The sequence below is a fragment of the Halteromyces radiatus genome, assembly GCF_025201355.1.
Source record: "Halteromyces radiatus strain CBS 162.75 chromosome Unknown BX664scaffold_5, whole genome shotgun sequence".
NCBI lineage: Eukaryota > Fungi > Mucoromycota > Mucoromycetes > Mucorales > Cunninghamellaceae > Halteromyces > Halteromyces radiatus.
In genome coordinates, this window is record NW_026251691.1 from 1,980,191 (window position 1) to 2,001,675 (window position 21,485).

Below are 21,485 nucleotides of genomic sequence, written 5' to 3' on the forward strand. Positions count from 1 at the left end.
TTTTTTTTTTTTATTTTCTTTCTATACAGTTTGTATAGCATGGAATGGATGATTCAGCAATAACCTTACCACAACATAAATTATGCCTTGAACTTCGTCATGATGAACTTAAAGGTCGAGGGGTATTTGCCACCATACCTATCAAACGACGTACCTTGATCGATGTGTCACCAGTATTGCTGTTTCCTCAGGATGAATACGCTACTCATGGACGGTACACGCAACTGGATCACTATACATACAAATGGAAAGATGGTTATATGGCATTGGCGCTTGGTTTAGGATCCATGTTCAATCATAACAAGGATCCCAATGTGGGCTTTATTCGTGACTTTACAAATCAGTTGATTCGATACGTTGCTTTAAGAGATATTGGTCAAGATGAAGAACTCTGTATTTCTTATGGTGATCACTTGTGGTTTGAAGATGCTACCAACTCAAAAGAAGAGGTATCTGATAGTGAAGACGATATGGCTTGGATGCATACAGTGATGGATGGATAGCAACTCCAAAATAGATTTGATGATAGATTCTTTTTTTTTTTTTATAATGTATTATTATTTTAATAAAACTACTTTGTGTATTAATGATATGATATACTGGATTTGAGCAACGACAACAGTTTTATGTAAGATACAATGAGTGGAGGAAGTCTTGCACGTGAGGTCTAGTTGAATGCCCGATAAGTATTGTTGACTCAGTAAACGAGATTTCTTTTTTTTTTTTTTTCTTTTGGACTCCAAAAATACCACTCATTTTTTTTCCTTATTCTCGCTCTTTTCAAAAGTGTAGTTTTATGGGTGATCAAGGTAAATAAACAAGTTCTAATGTCATAAACTAATGTATTGTGTTTTATAGGTTCAAGTTATTCTGTTTTACAAGATATCCCGGTGATGGTCTCACCTCATTATAGACTACCGAAACAGGTACTTTTCAAAAAAAAGTGGGTCTTATATAGACATTCTAACCTATTTTTTATTTCTAGATTGTTATTGATAAAGAATTGGTACCTATATCTGAAGAAGCCTTAAAACTGGTAAAAAACTAATAATATAAATAAAATAGAATGAAATGGATAGATGACGTTATTACTCTTTTATATACATAGACCAATTATTCCTTTTCTGTGGAACGTCAAGCTATCAGTAATGTGGTGGCCATGAGAGAAAAACAACAACAAGCAGAAAAAGAATTGGCGGATCGTCTAGAGGCCTATCAAGCAGAAAAATTACAACAGAGAAAAGCTGCAGCAAGAAAAATTGCACCTGGATTCTTGGATACAGAAACACGCATTCTTCATCCTCAACCATTTCACAGCAACAAGACACTTCTCAGTGAAGACCTTGATCATGAAATAAACAAAACAAATCAAGATGACCCTCCCTCTACACATTCTTCTCCTCAACAACAACATCAAACTCGTCAGCAACAACTTCAACATTCACCTTATCAAAGATATAGATCATCATCCAATCCAGCTGATTTTATTCATCCCTCCTATTCATCACTACAACAACAAGAAAAAAGAGTAAGTGATGATGTTTTTGATATATGATTTATTTTAACTTTTTTTTTTTTTATAAAATGATTAGACATCAGCACAATCTCATATTGATTATCTCAAGTTTGAACAAGGATTAGCACCTCCAGATCCATGGGACACTCCTGAAAATGATTTTGTAGCATTAAGATCGATACTGGGAAATCAAGATGGAAAAGGAAATCAAGATCAACAACATTATACACCACCACCCAATCCATCTGCTATGCCAACTCCACAATATTCTTCACCTTATTTAAGACATGCTCCATCTACTAACATGTATCCAGAAGGTAAAAAAAAAAAAAGTGATGGATGGTTAAATAATAACTAACATATATATATATATATATATAATGATTAGGACCCTGGATTCGACCACCTCAATATCCAACTCCTGGACATCATGCTCCAGCATTACCACCTAAACTACTCAAAGAAGAACTTCATCCAAATGGTAATTCACCTAATGCTTCACCACAGATACCACCTCCACCACCTCCTCCACCACCATCTTCTTCTTCTCCTTCTTCAAGTCATCATGGATCTCCAACGTTACCTCCTCCTTTACCTCCACTTCCAAATGGTACTCAAGAATCTTTGATACAAGAACTGGCAAATATGGGTTTTTCTCATTCTCAAGCTGCGGACGCCTTGCAAAAGAATGAAAATGATTTGACTCGGGCTACCAACTTTTTATTGGACAATACTTAGATATTGATTGAATAAAAAAGAAATGATTATTTTATACGAAACCTGATTTAAAACAGTTTTGATGGGGATGATCAAATAACATGAGATGATTCTTGCACGTTGTTCCCCTTTCGTTTTTGTCACATGTCTTTTTTTGTTGGGGGGAGACCAGAAAATAAAAAAAAAAAAAAAACTATTTCCCCTCTCTCTTTTTTTCTTCCGCTTTTTTTTTTTTTTTTTTTTTATGAAAGTAATGTTATCGATTGGATTGACAAATATTGAAATCAAAGTGATTCTATGGACCATTGGATTTTCAGCCATAGTTCAATTAGTTTGGTTTAAGCAATGGGAACGTCATGTCCATAGTGAGCGTCAACGAGCATATGTGTTATCACTTCTTAGTAGTTTTATCACCAGTGTTGGATCCTTACCGTTTGTATATCAAGTCCTGTTTCATTTACCAAGGGGAAATTTGAATGCTTTACTTATGGATGAAACATTCATGTTACTTGCCGTTGGGTTGACGACTTTTTTCATGACCTTCTTATGCTTGGATCTACTGATAGGTTGGTTCCGATATCGTAACAAGATCGATCCATTGACGGGTTGGGTTCATCACATGACCTATCTTGGTGTGTTGACCTGGGTACTACGACAGCATTATAGTCCTATCTTTGTTGCCATGTGTGTCCTTGAAATCCCTACGTTTATCTTGGCCTTGGGTTCTGTTCATCGTGCCTATCGATCGGATACTTTGTTTGCATTGACATTTGTTTCCACTCGTATTGTTTTTCATACATTTATGATTTCAAGTGCTTTTTCTCTTTATCGTTTTGGTGCTATTACTTTGGCTTTGGCTGCTTTTTTACCACTTCATTGTTATTGGTTTTTCGGTAAATATATATATATTTATCTTTTTTTTTTTTTTTTTTTTAAACTCGGTTATTTTTTTTTTTTTTCAGGGTTTATTCAACAACAAAAACGACTATACCAACAAAGGAAAAAGAAGAATATTAGTGTGACCATTCAACCTTCATCCACTAAAGTATCTATCAATAAAAAACCAATCAATGTTTCTTCTATAAAGAAACGTCCTGGATCTATCAATACCGAACGTCTACGTCGTCATCTTCCTTCCTCACCTGCTGACTTTTCCAACTTCACATCTCAGCACATGATTCAACGATTGGCTGATAGACTACCCGATAATCTATCAAGAGATTTGTATCGTTCATCTGAAAGGTTACGAGAGTTTTGGGATCGTGGATTACTACAACAACAACAACAACAACAAGAGGATCACGCTCATTCTATTACTGTTACTGCTCATTGATGGATGATTCTCCTTCTCTAGTTTATATACATATATATATATATATATTTGTTGATATTCCCTCTCTCTCTCTCTCTCTTTCTGTTTATAATATATTCCTTTTTTTTTATTTTTACACATATAGCTATATTACTTATTACTTTATACATACTTACACTTATATTATTATTTAATAAAGGATCCTGTTTTAGTGACTGACCTGTTGATCAGGAGAGTTCAGGGCCAAAAAAGAGGTGAAGTTGCCAAAAATCGATTAATTTCTTGTGATGTATTATAAAAGAAGAATGATTTTTATTTCCAAAAAAACAAAAACAAAAAAAAAAAAAGATGCATAGATGTAAATAGATATATAAAAAAAAAAGAATGATAAAAAATGATAAATAAATAAAAAATGTATTTAGATGGAAAGATGATGTACAAGTGCCGCGAGTTTTTTGCCAGATTGTATGGAGACACAAGGACATTGAGAGATGTTGAGTTCATGCAGTTGACGATGATCCAGTAAAGCCAAGAGTCCATCGCCCGTGACACGCACACAGCCACGTAAATTCAGGCATTTCAAAGAAGGAGTCATGGATAATAATAATTTCAAAGAATGATCGGACACAGCAGCACCACAAAAGCTCATATCCAGATCGGCCAAGTTTGTCATGTGGGAGAGAGGGATCATGGCACTATCACTCAGAGAACAACAGAAACTAAGCGACAGTCTTGTCAACAAGGGAGCGGCCTGGCAGATCAATTGGATGGTTCGATCGGTCAAAAAGCTACAATCCATCAGTAACAAGTGCTGCAACTTGATGAAGACAGGATTGCTTGTCCATGCCACAAAGCCTTGGTCGGTGATCTTGGTACATCGTTGTATATTCAGGTACGTCAATGTCGTGTTTGTATATTCCGCCAAATGTTGCATGGTCACATCGTTCAGGTTCTTGCAGTACGATAACGAAAGCCATTCCAATCCTTTGCTGTGATTGACCCGTTTGGCCTCCAAAAATAAATACATGCCGCCATTGGTGATCTTTCGACAATTGGATAGATCTAATCTTGTCAGTTGAGGACACTTTTCTCCCAATAATTGTAAACTTTTATCCGTCAAGAGCCAACAGGAATTCAAATCCAAAGTATGTAAATATTGCAAAGGTGCTGGTGAAAACAAGGGTGAATCTTCTTTTTCCATCCATAAGGATCGAAAGCCAACATCCGTCAGATGGAAACATTGGGCTAAACAGAGTGATCGGAGACGTCGACGAACCATAGGCATCAAATACGCAAAAGTGTCATCGGTGACTTTCTTATGCGCTAGGCTGAGATCGATAGACTGTACTAGTTGGTCATTCTTGAACATGGATCGCATCGCTTGATTGACACGGATGACTTGGATCAATGTACCAAAATCAAGAAACGACATGATATGGACTAGGATCGATGGGTTCAAACTGGTAAATCGGTCACCTGGCATTTTTTTCAAAGTATCCATATCCATCTCTTCAGGTGGTGTATGTGGAACAGCCCATACAGGAGGTAATTCTATTTCATTCGGTAATTCCATTTCGTCATCATCTAGAGGTTTGCTGGTTGTTCTCTTTGCCAAATCTACTAACATAGGATCACTCCAAACTGCAACGCTTGCACGCCGTTTCTTGGTTTCTTTGTTCCGAAGTTCTGTTGCTGGTGTGATAGGTAATGTAGGATCTTGATCACAGGTAGTTCGACAAATAGATTGTGGTTGAATGGTTTCCATTTCATGAGGAGATCGTGCACCTATAAAAAATAAAAAGAAAATATCAAGGTCATAAGTAAAGTTTAGGATGATGATGCTTTTTTTTTTTTTTTGGGGCAATACCTGGTAATTCACTGAGATTATCTTGATAGAGATCATGTAATCTGCTTTCAGTTGTTGTTTTCAAATGACTACCAGTATCAGGAAACATGTCACATACTCGTTGTAGATTCATTCGATTGAGAACATAGAGTTCGACATCTGTTACAGTTTTCACTGTAGTTGCTCTTGGTATGTTGAGTAAAACTGAAGTGTCACCAAAATAATCACCAGGGCCTAATCGATTGAGTTGTTTTTCATCCAATTCAACATCCAAGTATCCTTCAAAAAAAAAAAAAAGAAAGAAAAAAAATCAATTCATAGTCATTCCATAGATATTATTCCTTTTTTTTTTTTTTTTTTTTTTACCATCCACAATAAAATACATTTCATCGCCTTGTTCACCTTGATTGAAAATAATTGTATTTGGACCATGATTTCTTGGTTGAATAGAGAGACAAATAAGATGTAAAAAGTCAATAGAACAACCAAAAAAGAAAGGGATCTAACAAAAAAAAAAAAAATTCAATATTTTCATCCCTTTTTTTTTTCTCCTTATTCGATTACCTTTTCAAGATGACTTCGAATACCGGTTTTACTAAAAGATTCAACATTGTATTGTACACTTGATCTTCGTTGTCTAGTGGTATTTCCACCAGTTCCAGCTATCCCAGAAGGTTCTACAGTATTCACCTTTTCAGTATCACCTAACCATCCTGTAGTAGAAGTAGTAGAAGAAGAAGAGGAAGAAGAAGAAGGAGATGATGTTTCTGATTTTTGTTGTTGATCTGATTTTGACATGATACAAAGTCGTTCTTCAGCTTCAAAACGTATGATTTTTTCCACATCAGGGAACTGAGGTAATAAAGTATGGACTTGATCGGCAGTCAAGGCGGCTACAGTACATTTGGTGCTGGCAACTACAGTAGCAGTACGAGGCATAGAATATAAAATACCTATTTCACCGAAACAAGAACCTTGAGGTAACGTTGCATAGATCCGTTCAAAGTCGGCTGAACACACTTCTACTTGACCACGTAACAGAAAGAACATGGCTTTGGACACTTCACCTTTGGCAATGATGATATCGCGTGGACTATAAATACGTACATGCATACTGCTGGCTAGTTTGGATAAAAACTCTTCATTGTTAGTGCGTTGAAATAAAGAATGTTGACGTAAAGACGCTATCAAATCCAAAGGATAATTTTGTTGTTCATTGGTTGTTGTTGGCCAGTTTTGTTCTACTTCAATCATGGTACATTAGAGTATGAAAGATAAATAAAATAAAATAAAAAGAAAATGAAAAAAAAAGAGTGAGAAAATGAAAAAAAAAAAATGTAATGCTTGGTTTCAGTCTGTTGAGTATAAATTATTAAAATTCAGTCTATAAAGAAAAGAAAAAATGACATAAATAAGGAGGAAGTATACAATTACATGTTTTTATTTCTATATATTCAAGGATGTGGACTAAGGGGTAAAATGGGTTCTGAACTATCTATTATTTCTCCACTGACACCACTAGTTTTATTGGATGATTTTTTGGCATTTTCCACACCTGCGAATTTTGGACGATAAGTATCAACACTTTCAATATCGGCTAATGAAAAAAAAAAAAAAGATCAGTATCATATTATATATATATATATTAGTATTATTACCTTTATATAATTTTTCTTCACAGTTATAAGCTGTTGGTGTTAATTCAATCAAAGTATGTAAAGGTACCCTTGCATAAGGAAGTTGTTCATGATCCAAATTCATAAAATAGGCATAAAGACATCGAATAGTCGCTTGATGAGCAATAATAAGTATTCTTTCATGTTGTTCCAATTCCATAATCACAGGTTCCAATCGTAAAACCAAATCTCTATAACTCTAATAAGAAAAAAAAATAATAATATACTTAGATATATATATATATATAAATTTGTCATTATTACTTCTCCACCACTATATCGAAAGTTGAACTTGTCTTGATCACGTTGAATAAAATCTTCAGGGTATTTTTTCTATATAAAATGATGAATGAGTACGATATATCCTTTTTTTTTTCCTTTTCTTACCGCGATTTCATCATAAGTCATTCCATCACATACACCAGTATCCAATTCATCCAAAGCTTTCCATTGTTTCTTTGGGTACTTGATGTATCGAGCAGTTTGATTGGTTCGTTTCATAGTAGATGTCCATACAGTTAAAGGAAGTTCATCACCTATATGTTTGGAGATCAACGAGGGAAGTTTTCGAGCATATTCTTCTCCTCTTGGTGATAAATCTGCATCACCACCTATTCTATCTTGTACATTGAATTGTGATTCACCATGCTATATAAAAATGATTAATAAACAATAAATAAAGATTGATATATGATTACCCTACTAAGCCAAATACGTTTCTTTTTGATATTAAGATTGATGAGGTAATATACAATTCGACTTTCCAAATAACCACGAACTAGGTTGATAACATATTGTTGACCAGCATTGATAAGTTTGATATAGGTATAATCAGGTTCAGTCATTGTTTCATATGTATCTTTATGTTTATTAACATAAGCCAAATAATCATCAATTGCTTTTTCTTGTTGCATAATTGTAGGTGATAGTTTGACATTACGAATATTTTCACGAATCAAGTTGTCATCATCACATTGTGATTCCACAAATAATACTTGTACATTCTTATTATTCAAAGTATCATGAATCCATTTTCGTTTTGCTTTTGTAATATTCGTTCCATCATATATTGCCACAGTACCACTCATAGTCGCTTTTGTTTTATTGTCATCTAACTGGAACCAATCCAACATATCGTCTAACACTTGTTTTTCTGCCGTCGTTTCTGATAATTCACAATGGTCTTGGTGGTATAATATATTCTTAAGTTTTCTTTGATAATCGTCAACATCAAATACTTTAGTCTTGATGCCTAACCATTGAAGGTACCTTGATACTAATATATATATAGAAAAAAAAAGAAGTTTAGTTATACTAGCAAAAATTATCAATATATTGCCTCACCTTTGTACGATATGAAGGTTTTCCCTCGAGCTGGTAAACCTACCATCTAAAATAATAAAATAACAGGAGATTAGTTTATAATTATCAGGTGAAAAAAAAAGAGAGAGAGGTGTCACCACATACCACGCAGGCCAGTTTGATATCTATAACCAATCATATTAGAAACACGAAAAAAAAAAAGATGAGTTCCATAGTAGTCTTCTTTTTTTTTTTTAAGATAGTTTTTTTTTTCTTACTTGATGTCATCAATGGAATTTTTCTATTATTAAATAATACTATTATATTAAAGTGAAAGTAAAACAACAAAAGAGAATTAGGAAATAAAGTGGAAAGAGAAAAGAAGGGAAAAAAAAAAAAAAAGAAAAAAAAAAGAACGAGGACCTTTTTTTTTTTTTTGTCACCCACCCCCAGCTAAAATGCAGAAACAAGGCAAGGGGAGAGTTTTATGACTTTTATCAAAACTCAGCTCACAAAGGACATATCCATATTTGATACTGGATACAATATAATCAATAATCATAATCGTAATCATAATAATAATCAAGTTGTATATTTTATCATCATTTTACTGATCTTTCTTTTATGTGAATGTTTGTTGGTTTCGAGCGGGAAATGAATAAACTATATAAAATAGGTGTGTGGTCGTGTTTTGCCGTATAGCCGATCACTCTCTTTCTTTCTCTCCTTTTTTTTAAAAAAAAAAAAAATATGACGGATTTATCAGAAACAACATCTGAATCTACTACGACTACTACTACTACTACTACTACTACTACTCGTACAACTGAATATAAGGTAAGTTATAGTCTACCATATTATATACTACTCTTCTTACTGTTTCACTTTTTATATAGTCTCTTCATTTTGTTTGGTTTGTCAGTCATGGAGCACTCACAGCGACAAGTACATTATACTTCCTATCTTGGTTACTTGTACACCCAAGTCATTTTCTTTATCGTTTATCATATTTACTTGCCATAGTCACTTATACAATCACTCTTTATAGTGCATACAAGGTAACTTAAAACACATATATATATATATATATATTGATCTAATAGTTCTATTATATTTAAATATTTATAGCCTTCTTCCAATACAAATGAATTGATGATCAAACGTATGTTATTAGACGAAGATTTCTCCTATCTCTTTTTGGCCTTCTACTTGTTTTGGACGAGACGATTGACTGGTAATAGATACCTAATATTCATTAATAATATATCTAAACGCGCTTTTTTTTTTTTTTTTTCTTTTTTTAACAGTGACATTGGTTCCATTCTTTGTTTATTCATTGTTTCATGTGGCTCAATATTTACAATCTTCTTTAATTCCATCTATGGCTCCTCATTTATCTTATATAAGTGACAAACTTAAGAATTGGATAGATCAATATCATACTCAAGTCATACATTTAGTAGCTAAATATGAACTTTTTGTCGTGATGGGTCGTTTAATCTTTGGATTATTTGTGTAAAATCTATTTTTTTTATTTTTATTTGTTTTAATAATACTGTTTTATTTACTTCTTTTATATAGATTCCGATCCTCTATTTTCTCAATATTGTTTTATAGTCATTTTCTTCGTATGCGATATTATACTTCAATATCTATGCGTGAAACTCTTTCTGAAATAGGTAAACAACTTGATACTTTTTTACTTCCTCCTACTGCTCATCCAAAGGTACCTCCTAGTGTTTCCAAAGCTTATCAAACTTTTAGAGATATCTCCAAAATCAAGAAACAACAATGATTAGTATAGTTTTTTATATATTATTTGATCAATAAAAAAGAACGTGATTTGTTCTCCAAACTGGTAATTTATCCAAACGGAACGGAAGTTCAATTAAGACTTAAGAATGAAAATCTCTCGGCAACCCTTATTTTTTTTTTGTTTGTTTCGCACTTTTTTTTAAAAAAAAAAAGAAACTACTTTTCTTTTTCCTTTTTTTTTTTTTTTTTTTTTTTAATATCATCATGGATTCTGGACTATTGGCACAAATTCAAAAGGGAAAAAGTCTCAAAAAGACTCAAACAAATGATAGATCAGCTCCAATGATTTCTGGTGGAGGTAAGACTTATTCAATACACTATTCATCTCATCTTTTTTTATCATCTCCTTTCAATAGGTTCTAAACCAAGCGGTACATCACCCGGTATGGCAAGACCTCCTCCTATGATACCGAGTTCTCATACAAGTTCCTCTTCTTCTACTCCTGCTGTCAGTAGTGCTCCTCAATTAGGTGGACTTTTCTCTCAAGGTATGCCAACTTTACGAAAAACAAAAGGATCTGCCATCTCTACTGGTCGAGAATCTCCCCCTAATGGTAATAATAATAATAATAATAATAATAATAAAAAATCATTGGTAAGTTTGATAAAAAAAAATAACTATTATTTTCTTTTTTTTTTTTTTTTTTTTTTTTTTTTGTAGTTTCTCCTCCATCTCACGTACCTTCAGCACCTCGACCACCTACATTCAATAAACCTTCTTCAGGTAGTCATACTTTACCACGATCATTTAAAGCACCCCCACCCATTCCTGGAAGAGCATCTCCACAAGTACCATCAGGTGCTCCACCTCCTCCACCACCACCTCCTCCTGCTCCTCCAGCACCATCCAGTCCTCCAGCACCATCTACTCCTTCAATACCTTCGACAAGTCATGTTTCATCCTTAGTCCCTCCAGTACCAGGTAGATCAAGATCAAATAGTTCTCCACAACGTCCAATACCCCCACCACCGCCAAGAAGTGTTCCTTCACCTCCTTCAAGTCCAGCCAAACCAATCTCTTCTGTTCGTCCTCCTCCTTCTCGTCCTGCTTTTCCAAATCGATCTATCCCAGCACCACCTCCAACTAACAATAACAATCAACGTGGTCTTATTGTTCCTCCTCCTTTACCACCAGGTCGACCTCGCTCAGCATCTACTACTTCACAACAAGATACTTCTGTACCACCACCACCACCGCCACCACCACCTCCAGTTACTTCAGCACCCTCAGCACCCTCAGCACCCCCTATGCCAGTATCCAATCGATTTCCTCGTCCAACTGCACCTCCAGTACCTTCTAGTTTTACCAAAGGTGCTTCTATCACTCCTCCTAGATCTCCATTACCTCCAGTCCCTGGCAATAGAACATCATATCAACCATCACTCACTGAGTCTAATGGTAAATTCCAATTCCGGGCCATCTCTACATTCCCTTCGCCAAGACAACATCAAACAACAAGACATGTGTATCCTAGTGGTGAAACTCGTGGCAATGGTAAATGACAAAATAAAAGTGGAATGATGTATTTACCTTTTTTTTTATTATTTATTTTAGCTTACCCTTTAGATATTACCAATCTCCGGGGATAAGTGATGTAGAATAATCCTATGATAGACATTATTTTTTTTTCACTTTTTTATTATTATCCATTTCAAAAATCAATAAAACATAAAAAAATACTACTCAGTCAATGCTTGTTGTGTATCTTTTGTAGATGTGCTAATAGTAAATGCTCAACGTTATCTTTTTTTTACAAGTAGGAATCACCTTTTTTGGATTCACATTATGCATGACAAAATAAAACTACATAGTGTTTATTGTAACAATTGATGGATGTGTTCTAATACTAAAGGATCCACTTTCTCTACTAATCTTCCTCCGAGTTCTGCGAGTGTTTGTTGTATCAATATCAATAGATCAGTGGTGTAGACAGGATCCTTGTATAATAACTATATATATATATAAATGATCAGTGACAAGATCATTTCTTTTTTCTTTTTTTTTTTTTTACCTCTGATTTTCGTTCCTTTTCCGGAGATTGTTCTAATTGATTAATGTCATCTTCCAAATCGGCTTCACTATATAATACACTGTATCAAAGAAAAAAAAAAATGTCAACAAGATTTTTTTTTTATCTTTTTGTTTTCTTTACCTTTCACCATCTGATTCTTTCACTTCTGCACCCACATCACTCCAAATGGAAAGTATACCAGGTAATCGCTGTATCAAGGATGGATGATTGGTTTTTAGTAGACTGGTGAATGCAAGACATGTCAATTTTCTTTGTCGTGGATGACCAATGTTATCGAACTATATAAAGGGAAGTCAATATAACTCTTCTTCTTTGGACTATACTATCATTACCTTATCCATCCATTTGTCAATGATATCACCTAGAATATCCGGACTTGAAGGGTTGAATGGTTGACCAGCTGTTTGAATAAATTGGATGACCATAGTGGCATCTTGAAGGGCAAGTCGAGCAAATAATCCCATATATGACATACAAGCATAAGCATAGAGCTACAACAAAAAAAAAAAAGATGAATGGATGTTGATTCATAATCATGATGAATTTTTTTTTTTTTTACCTGTCCTTGTAAAAACACATCCAAAATATTATTCAATAACCCAGATTGGAATAAGGCATCCCCATAAACAGTGATAGGTAATGATCTGAAAACCAAGTCGATAGTATGTGATATATTGGAAGCAACTTCAGCCTTGGAATGAACAACATAAGATGCCAAATGGGTAAAAAGAGAAAGAGCACATTTCTAAGGAAAAAAAAAAAGGTGAGTATTTTATCATCATCCAAATAATAATAGTTACCTGAGCAGATCCTTGAGGATCAAGAAGAATATAACTTTCAATAATCCAAAGAACCTTTTTCACATTTTCCGTATCATAATCTAATAATTCTACTGCTGTAGGAAGAAGATCCATCAATTCAGGAGTGGAAGTCGTAGCACCTTGAAGTAAAGTCCACCAAAGATCCAAAGCATCTTCCAACAAGTAGACATGAGCTTCCTATAAATAGATGATTGAATTAATATATAATATATAAATTGCATCTTCTAACTTGCATTGTTTCGATTGACACAATAGGTGACCATAGGTAGAAGAAGAGGATAAAGTTGATTAGATTGTTCCACAAGTACCTAAAAGAAATAGATGAAATTTTTAACATTCATATTTTATATTCTTTTTTTTTCTTTCTTTCTTTCTTTCTTTACCGCTGCCGCTTTTGTAAATGTTACCACTAAAGCTGATTGAAAAAGTGGTTCATTTTGAGCACGAGTCCAAAAAGGTGTCAATAAATCGATGATTTTAGGAGCATAAGGAGTGACCTAAAGTTAAAAATATAGAAAAATGAAAACTATTCTTTTTCTTTTTTTTTTTTTTTTTTTGGTAACTTACGTGAGCACCTGCTCTGTCAATAATAGTATTCAAATCAGCAATCAATTTCATTACAGTATCAGATTCTTCTACTTCATTCACTAAAGTCATCATCATCTCCATAGCAGATCCAAGATAAGGTAAGAGAATAGAAATATCAAAATCCCAATCATCGATGGCCATTTTCAAACTATGAGCGGCAGAAAGACGCACCACTAGATCTTCTTCTTTGACCATGAGTTGTAATAAGATTTCATAGATAGTTGTTCGGCAATCAGCACTAATACTTTCTGTTACCCATCGACCAAGTACCCAAGCAATGCGACGACGAAGAATTTTAAAGCTAAATAAATCATGTCAGTATATCTTTTTTTTTATTATTATTGTCATTTTAGTGACTTGCCTGGCTTCCTTGTTTGTAATTTCGGATACTAATCGATTAGCCACAAAACTTTCAAAATCCAATCTACCATAAAGTGAATGTACACCTAAACCAACAGCATCATAAATAGCATCAAGGAATAAAAGTCCTGCAAAATCTTGCACATTTGATTGTTCCAACAAGTTTAATAGGATAGGAGTCAATTGATCACGATGTTGGGCCAATAAATTGATAAATGTAGCTTCGGCACATGGCTATTATTAAGATAGATGAGTCTCTTTATTTTTTTTTTCTTTTGATAAAACTTACTCTTAATTCGAATTCCCAATTTTCAGCATCTACAGAATTGGCCCAAGCTTCAGGATCCTCTTCCCATTGTTCCAAATCAGATGGTGTCAATAACATATATTTAGTGATCAATGTTTCTGCGCACATGTTGACAAAACTGTCTGTTACAAATCTCTGTCGTATAATGTTGCGAGCTTCCAGAGCCAGTGCCTTTTCTTCCTCCGTGATCGCCAGATTATCAGTACCTAATAAAAAAAAATCATCAATATAAGGAAAAAAAAAATTCAATCATCCTATCAAACACTGTCTTGTCTTTATCCTTTTTTTTTTTTTTTTTACCTGGTGTTTCAGCATCATATCCCGCATTTTTGATTGTTCCTTTCACAAGTTGCATTCCTTGAAGTAAGAATTGTTGATATACCTCAGGCTTATTTCTATCACCTAATTTTAATTCCAGATCAATCAATGAGAAAGAAATAATAAAGTTAGTCTTCAACTTGCACTTTTTTTCAATTTCTTTCCTATTCATTCTTTTATCATTACTTTTATCGAATTGATTTGCTACATGATCACCTTGTTCCATGACTTTGTTCCAATAATAAGAAACAATATCCATCCATTTAGGACATAGAACGACTGACACAGGATGTGCCTTTTGTAAATGGAGATACAATGATCCATATTCATCTATCACGGTTTCCAAAGCTCCTTTGAATGGTTTATTATTTATCAAGACGGATCTCAAACCTAATTTCACAAGACAAGTTTTTTTTATTATTATTGTTATTTCTTTGGACTCTTTTTTTTTTCTCTTTTGAAACTTACGTGACAATGATTCCATAAAAGTTTGCAGGTGTTGATAGCTGAGATCAAGGAATGTCTAGAAATAAAAAGTGAGAACAATGACAAAAGTATTTCTCTTGTTTACCTTTGTTTCATCAAATTTGTGTACATCGCGAATACCACTAACCATCAAAATTCGCAAACATCGAATACAAATAGCCAAGATTTCAAATGCATCAAGTTCCATAGATGATATACGTTGACCCGTAGGCTGATTCAAAAGATCCACTAATTGAGAGATGATTCGATTCACATAAATCAGGTATACGTTAGCAATCACTTGAAAAGTATGAGGTGCCAGTTGAGCAAATTGTCGTCGACCTGATGCTAATACACGTGTAGATAATTCGGATAGAACTTCATACATGGTTTCCAAACATCGATGATGAATAATAATGGCATTTGTATCGGTTCCTGGTGTTTCGATTCCTTGAATCAATGAAGTCAATAATTGTGGCCTATTCAATACCATATGATTTAATCAATGTAATTCTCTCTTTTTTTTTTTTTTTTTTTTTTTTCTTACCATTGAGTCGGGAAGTCTAATCGTGCGATTCGAGCAATGATGACTGTATTCTGAGCAGCGAGCTATATAATAATAATAAGGTATGAGTAACATTGGTAGTAATAATGTATTGTTTTTTACCTGTTTGCTTGGTTCACTCATGAATTGAAGTAATCGTTCACGGATCATGGTCTTTTCTTCTGGATTCAAAGGACTATTTCCAATAGTTGAGTCAAAACTCGGTGAAGAAAATAATGATTACTTACTTTTTTGCTGTTCGTCTCCAAAACCGGTCGATGCCATTCTTGAGATAAATACCGCTAAGGAATCGAACATTATATTCAACAGTAGTATCATAAAAGATATCCTAAAGATAAAGCTAGAACATTAGCTTGAATGTTTTACAATAATATCACTCACCTGTAAAGTGGCGAAGAAACTTGGTTCAGTTTCCCATTGCTTTAAAAGTTCTTCGGCTTGTTTCATTCTAGTGTAATCTTGACTGGCCGCTTCCATAAGCACAGCCAATAACTGAGTTCTAGCATCGGACATGATGGGAGAAAAGAAGAGACAAAGCAAAAAAGAAAAGAAAGAGAAAACATTTTTTTTTTTTGGTGTTTGTTTTTTTTTCGGGTCATCGAGTGAAAAGAACGGATCTCCGCTCCGTGACATATATATTAATGCATTTGATAATTTTATTTTATTTTTGATAGAAAAAACAAGATAATAATAATAATACAGAGGGGTAATGATAAATGGAAAGGGGAATCATTAAAAAAAAAATTATAATTTATCGATTTCTTGAATTCGAACGACTTGATCTTGTTTTTTGATAGAGTTGTTATCATCCACAGGACCATTATCAATAGAAGAATCTTTAGTTGGAATCGTGGTTATATTATTTTCAAATGTGGTAATTGTAGTGCCAGAACTTTGATATCCTTTGTAAACATCCTTGTAAAGTTCCAATTGTCCTTCTGATCGAATTTCATTGTTATATGATTTTCCAAGTCCATCATATCGATACATTTTAATATACTAATATAAAAATAATATATGTCAGTCTCTATTCAGAATATATATATATATATATTTTGATGTTTCAGTATAAATAATCTATATTATTTTACCCAAAATCCAATACAAACAATACCGAGAATGATGGAAGCAATATAAGGAACTATATATAAATATCAAATAAGTATCTTTTCTCTATTATATTTATCAAACAATACTTACCCCAATAAGGATATTGAGCTGGTGCTTTTGTAGGAGGAATATAGACAAAGACCAGAGTGAAAATACAAACAAGTAGATAAAACACGGTTAAAGGGAAAGGAGAACGAATGGGTCGTTTGATATTAGGTTCCCTACGACGCAAAATCAATAAACCAATAGCACAAAGAGCAGCTAATAATAATAATAAAATAAAAAAAAAGAAGGAATCAGACCTTCTCATCAAATCCCCTATATTAATCTTACCAAAGAAGTAATCAGCATAACTACAGAACGCCATAATGAATTGAAATGCGGTACCTGGAGGAGGAGCCAACATGAAGATCAAAGAAATCACATACAAAAGTAACAGAGAAGCAACAGGTGTTTGTAATTTAGGATGAACTCGACTGAATACGCGATCAAATGGTAAATGACCTTCACGAGCAAATTCCAATATCACTCGAGATCCTGAATAAGTTACTACCTAATAAAAAAAAAAAAAAGATGAACATTCGATTTCCCTCATTTTCATTCTTCTCCTTTTTTACTTACACCCACAAATCCAAAGGAAGATAATCCAACAAAAACTGGAAGTACTCGACTACCAAATATCCCACCAAAAGCAGTATTGAATCTAAAAAACAAAGTAAAACGTCAAAGATGATTAGATCTTTTTTTTTTTTTGGACTTATGTCACTTTACAAGTTGGCAGCCACCGTCAAATCTGAAGATCGAATTTTATCCAAAGGTAATACAGCAAGATAAGCTTAAAAAAAAGGGAAGAATTTAATCAATGATCATAAATACATCTGTTGTTTACTTACCAACATTTGCCAACAGATACAACACAGTTGTAAATGCAACAGAAGAAACACCACATCGAGGTAAATTCTTAATTGGATCCTTGAGTTCATCAGTTACTTTTTGCAAATTGTAGTAACCACCATAAGAGAAAATGACATAATAAATAGCATTTGCATAAGAACCGGCATTGTTCAATGTACCATCAAATGAAAAGTTTTCTTGATAATTAGGGCGATCAGGTAAACGTCCAGCCATACCTGCAAATCCAACACAAATCAATAAAAGTAAAAGTGTGATTTTTAACACGGTAAAAAAGTTATTGAATCGAATAGCACCCTAGTGATTATACATATATAAAAAAAAACATCAATCCTTCGTTCTTTTTTTTTTTTTTTTTTTTTTTACCTTTGCAGAAAATATGTTGACAATGATCCAAAAGGTAATACAGAATACTAGGGAAAGAAGATGAATCAACACACATACACATTTGTATAAAGGGATCATTTTTATTTACCACCAAAACCACGAGCTTGCCAATCATTGGTAGCTTGTCCTGCATTGATTGCATACACAATGTTATTACCAAATACGGTAGAACCTTGAGCAATTCCACCACCTCTTGAGAAGACACCAATCATGATCATAAATACAAAAGCCACCAACTGACGCGGATTAGGAAATGAATAAGCCAAATATTCCTTTTCAGCTAATAAAGTATAAAATTAATACATCATCATCATTTATATATATATATATTACCTGCACTAGAATGGAAGAACACGTGAATAAAAAAAAAAGTGAGAATTAGATATCAAATTTCAGCCCTATAGGAAATTCTTTTATTTACCTTCTTGGAAGCTGTATGCAAGAAAGATGAAACACAAAATAGGATATGTTAGTGTACAATCAAATTTAATGTATTTTTTTTTTTTTTTTTTTTACCATAGTTCCTAGTTCCATAAAAACAGCCAAACCAGAAATGGCAGTAATAGCACCAATAACTAGAAAGAAAAGAAAAAGAAAAAGATAATATTAAAACAAATGAGATCAAATTAGAATATATTTATTTACCCCAAAGGATCAACATCATAGCACCTGAACCAGTGTTTTGCAGAATAAGTGCAGGATTGGAAAATATACCAGTACCGATGATTTGACCGACTGTTTATTGTTTTTTTAAAAAAAAAAAAGATAAGAATATATGTATGTGATTATTCAAAATAAATAAACTTACTATTGATCATTGTTCCACTGAAGTAACCCAAATGTCTAGTTAATTTTTGATCTAATGAAAATAAAATATGAGCATGGTTGATATATATATATATATATATATATATATAAGAGAGAAAGCGTACCTCCTACTGCCAATGGGGCCAATTTATCAATTTGTTCAGGTGTTTTTGCATGAACATTTTCAACGTCCGACGGCATGGTGTTTCAGTGTAAGAAAAGGGGAAAAAAAGTATAAAAAAAAAAAGTCGATTAGATTATTAATCGATGGTATTTATAACAAGATCATTTCTATATAAAAAGTAATGGCATAATATAAGTACATGATGTTATTCAAGTTATCTTTCCTGTATTCCATGTGACACTAACTCCGAAGAAAAACTAACTGAATGATACCATAGACGCGTGCAACAACAACAAAATGTCGCCATCCCTTTTTTTGATTTCATCAAAAGTACAAATCAAACCAGAAAAAAAGCTTTATCTTTCTTTTATTTTTTTTTTTTATCGATGATGAGAAAAAACTAAGAAATGTCATCATAGATTGTTTTTTTTTTTCACACACATACACCGGGTAAAGTATGGATTAATAAGTCATTCAAATAGAACGCACAGACAAATCATTATAAATATTATGTACTCTTTTTTTTTATTATTATTAGTTCTTTCGTTATCCTATACAAAAAAAAATGCCTACAGTTCAAATCTTAAATAAAACTCAACCCAATATTACTTATTTGCCTGATCGTAAGATTTGGCAACAACGTACTGCACGTCGACTTGCTGAAGAAGATTTAACCAAAGAATTACCTGAAGGATTTCCTGAACAATTGGAAGGACCAAAAATATGGAAAGGAGAAGATTACCAAGGACAAGAAGATCGTTGGGTATATCAATTAAATCCTCAAGAATTGGATGAAGTACATCAAGCTGTCTTGGACTTTGAAACCTCTGAAAAACCTTTATCAGCCATTGATAAGGATACCTTTTCTTTACCTACTTTGGGTCCCAAATTAAAACAATTGATTGAGGATGATGTCATTGAAGGTCGTGGGTTTTTGGTCGTGCGTGGTCTAGATCCTGATCGTTATACTCGTTTACAAAATATCATTGCTTATGCCGGTATTTCTTCGTATGTTGGTAAAAGAGGTTTACAAGCCAAACATATCTTGGGTAAAAAAAAAAAAAAAAAAAAAAAAAAAAAAAAAAAAAAAGAGAATCAAATCTAAACACACCTTTTTTTTTTTTTTTGATTAGCTCATATCACTGATCTTGTTACTAGCAAAGAACGTCAGCTGGAAGAAATCTTGGCTCCTGCTTATACGAACGATCATCAAGTTTTTCATACTGGTAAGTATATTCACATGTTCATCAGCTATTCATTCTAACATTCTTTATTGATATATAGATGCAGGAGATGTCATTTCTCTTTATGCTATTGGGGTGGCTGAAACAGGTGGAGAATCTAAAATTGCTTCCAGTTGGACTGTTTACAATGAAATTGCAAGAGATCGACCTGATTTGATTGAAACTTTGGCAAATGACTGGGTTTTCCAAAAGTACTAACAAAAAAAAAAAAAAAAAAAAAAGAATACATCACTGATGATTGTTTTCTTTTTTTTGTTAGTGACTATTCAGAAACTGGTTCATCCTCTCGTCCTCTTCTTTATTATCATGATAAACATTTGATTATTCAATATGCTCGTCGCAATTTTACTGGTTTTGGTAAAAATCCAAGAAGGTAATTTACTTTGCTCATGAGAATCAAGTCCTTTCTTTGGCTTTTTTAAAAAAAAAAACTTATCTCCTTTTATTATTATTGTTATTATTATTGTTATTATAGGGATGATCTTCCTCCTATCACGGAAGCACAAGCTGAGGCATTGGATTACCTTCATTATACAGCAGAAAAGTATCATCTCCAAGTCAATTTCCAAAAAGGTGATATTCAATATATCAGCAATACTTCCATCTTCCATGCAAGAAACGGTTACACTGATAGCAAAGAAAACAGGTAAAAAAAGTCATCAATGATAGGCTTACTAGGAAGGATGGCTTCTTTTTTTTTTTTTTTTAAACATCATGATGATTTATTTCTTTCTTTTAACTTAGACGTCATCTTTTACGACTTTGGCTTCGACCTGAAAATGCTTGGGATACTCCTGAACAACTCAAAGAACTTTGGAATAAGTTATATGTGAACGAAAGAGAAGAAGTCTTCCCCTTGGAACCCACCATAAGACATTAAGTCCTTCTTTTAGTTAGTTAGTCAATCATTTATCTTTGATCAACCTTCTATAACAATAAAAAAAATATGTCGAATATTAAGTTTCTTCTTGTTTATATTTTCGATATTTAAAATAGAACATCCAATGTTTTTTTTTTATTTATGTGGGTAGTAAAAAATCTAATTAGTAATGCATCATCTTCTTCCATCTTAGTAAAAGCATGCTTGATAAAAAAAGCAAAAACCTTAGTTTGATTGTCTCGAGAAGAACAATACAACTTTATGATACAACTGATGTTTTAAACATATTCTCCATATCTTTTAGTCATTTTCCCGGTCAATAAAGAAAAAAAAAATGCTAATAGTACACTTTAATGACCTAATCCATCATCATTGATAAG

At 33.2% G+C, this 21,485-nt stretch overlaps 10 protein-coding genes across 10 annotated transcripts; 6 read left to right on the plus strand and 4 right to left on the minus strand.

Annotated features, from left to right (window-relative positions):
• The first annotated feature begins 2 nt into the window (after window positions 1-2).
• BX664DRAFT_336652 (uncharacterized protein) lies at window positions 3-689 on the plus strand. Its single transcript, XM_051546117.1, has one exon. It carries the CDS (start codon window positions 45-47, stop codon window positions 501-503), a length of 459 nt encoding a protein of 152 aa, XP_051399403.1. The 5' UTR covers window positions 3-44; the 3' UTR covers window positions 504-689.
• On the plus strand, window positions 654-2,376 carry BX664DRAFT_336654 (uncharacterized protein). The gene is made up of 6 exons (XM_051546118.1): window positions 654-809; window positions 859-926; window positions 986-1,036; window positions 1,109-1,528; window positions 1,593-1,833; window positions 1,905-2,376. Exons 1-6 carry the CDS (start codon window positions 797-799, stop codon window positions 2,252-2,254), a joined length of 1,143 nt encoding a protein of 380 aa, XP_051399404.1. The 5' UTR covers window positions 654-796; the 3' UTR covers window positions 2,255-2,376.
• Window positions 2,377-2,477: 101 nt separating this feature from the next.
• On the plus strand, window positions 2,478-3,810 carry BX664DRAFT_387111 (uncharacterized protein; the record flags this gene model as incomplete). Its single annotated transcript, XM_051549365.1, has 2 exons — window positions 2,478-3,126; window positions 3,196-3,810. The coding sequence occupies 2 exons, from the start codon at window positions 2,478-2,480 to the stop codon at window positions 3,564-3,566; spliced, it is 1,020 nt and encodes a 339-aa protein (XP_051399405.1). The 3' UTR covers window positions 3,567-3,810.
• An 85-nt stretch (window positions 3,811-3,895) lies between these two features.
• Window positions 3,896-6,723, minus strand: BX664DRAFT_336658 (uncharacterized protein). The gene is made up of 4 exons (XM_051546119.1): window positions 5,956-6,723; window positions 5,758-5,893; window positions 5,413-5,670; window positions 3,896-5,330 (listed from the first exon to the last, which is right to left on the minus strand). The coding sequence occupies exons 1-4, from the start codon at window positions 6,643-6,645 to the stop codon at window positions 3,964-3,966; spliced, it is 2,451 nt and encodes an 816-aa protein (XP_051399406.1). The 5' UTR covers window positions 6,646-6,723; the 3' UTR covers window positions 3,896-3,963.
• On the minus strand, window positions 6,683-8,766 carry BX664DRAFT_336668 (6-phosphofructo-2-kinase-domain-containing protein). Its single transcript, XM_051546120.1, has 8 exons — window positions 8,648-8,766; window positions 8,535-8,554; window positions 8,412-8,457; window positions 7,766-8,343; window positions 7,455-7,715; window positions 7,332-7,400; window positions 7,050-7,266; window positions 6,683-6,988 (listed from the first exon to the last, which is right to left on the minus strand). Exons 1-8 carry the CDS (start codon window positions 8,655-8,657, stop codon window positions 6,846-6,848), a joined length of 1,344 nt encoding a protein of 447 aa, XP_051399407.1. The 5' UTR covers window positions 8,658-8,766; the 3' UTR covers window positions 6,683-6,845.
• A 312-nt stretch (window positions 8,767-9,078) lies between these two features.
• Window positions 9,079-10,251, plus strand: BX664DRAFT_336670 (uncharacterized protein). Its single transcript, XM_051546121.1, has 5 exons — window positions 9,079-9,206; window positions 9,266-9,427; window positions 9,498-9,603; window positions 9,677-9,884; window positions 9,951-10,251. Exons 1-5 carry the CDS (start codon window positions 9,120-9,122, stop codon window positions 10,162-10,164), a joined length of 777 nt encoding a protein of 258 aa, XP_051399408.1. The 5' UTR covers window positions 9,079-9,119; the 3' UTR covers window positions 10,165-10,251.
• A 118-nt stretch (window positions 10,252-10,369) lies between these two features.
• Window positions 10,370-11,876, plus strand: BX664DRAFT_336671 (uncharacterized protein). Its single transcript, XM_051546122.1, has 3 exons — window positions 10,370-10,482; window positions 10,541-10,738; window positions 10,846-11,876. The coding sequence occupies exons 1-3, from the start codon at window positions 10,389-10,391 to the stop codon at window positions 11,685-11,687; spliced, it is 1,134 nt and encodes a 377-aa protein (XP_051399409.1). The 5' UTR covers window positions 10,370-10,388; the 3' UTR covers window positions 11,688-11,876.
• A 41-nt stretch (window positions 11,877-11,917) lies between these two features.
• On the minus strand, window positions 11,918-16,167 carry BX664DRAFT_387115 (armadillo-type protein). Its single transcript, XM_051549366.1, has 19 exons — window positions 16,023-16,167; window positions 15,869-15,969; window positions 15,744-15,816; window positions 15,624-15,685; window positions 15,183-15,555; window positions 15,080-15,134; window positions 14,798-15,001; window positions 14,594-14,695; window positions 14,276-14,499; window positions 13,988-14,220; window positions 13,606-13,927; window positions 13,422-13,535; window positions 13,272-13,346; window positions 13,018-13,215; window positions 12,777-12,962; window positions 12,550-12,708; window positions 12,338-12,495; window positions 12,197-12,275; window positions 11,918-12,134 (listed from the first exon to the last, which is right to left on the minus strand). The coding sequence occupies exons 1-19, from the start codon at window positions 16,152-16,154 to the stop codon at window positions 12,000-12,002; spliced, it is 2,985 nt and encodes a 994-aa protein (XP_051399410.1). The 5' UTR covers window positions 16,155-16,167; the 3' UTR covers window positions 11,918-11,999.
• Window positions 16,168-16,782: 615 nt separating this feature from the next.
• BX664DRAFT_265044 (amino acid permease-domain-containing protein) lies at window positions 16,783-18,262 on the minus strand (the record flags this gene model as incomplete). The annotated part of the gene is made up of 6 exons (XM_051540845.1): window positions 16,783-17,012; window positions 17,085-17,304; window positions 17,373-17,454; window positions 17,523-17,586; window positions 17,765-17,881; window positions 18,139-18,262. 6 exons carry the CDS (start codon window positions 18,260-18,262, stop codon window positions 16,783-16,785), a joined length of 837 nt encoding a protein of 278 aa, XP_051399411.1.
• Window positions 18,263-19,278: 1,016 nt separating this feature from the next.
• On the plus strand, window positions 19,279-21,105 carry BX664DRAFT_374727 (uncharacterized protein; the record flags this gene model as incomplete). Its single annotated transcript, XM_051548702.1, has 7 exons — window positions 19,279-19,311; window positions 19,520-20,030; window positions 20,115-20,207; window positions 20,266-20,416; window positions 20,485-20,598; window positions 20,701-20,871; window positions 20,970-21,105. The coding sequence occupies 7 exons, from the start codon at window positions 19,279-19,281 to the stop codon at window positions 21,103-21,105; spliced, it is 1,209 nt and encodes a 402-aa protein (XP_051399412.1).
• Window positions 21,106-21,485: the final 380 nt, after the last annotated feature.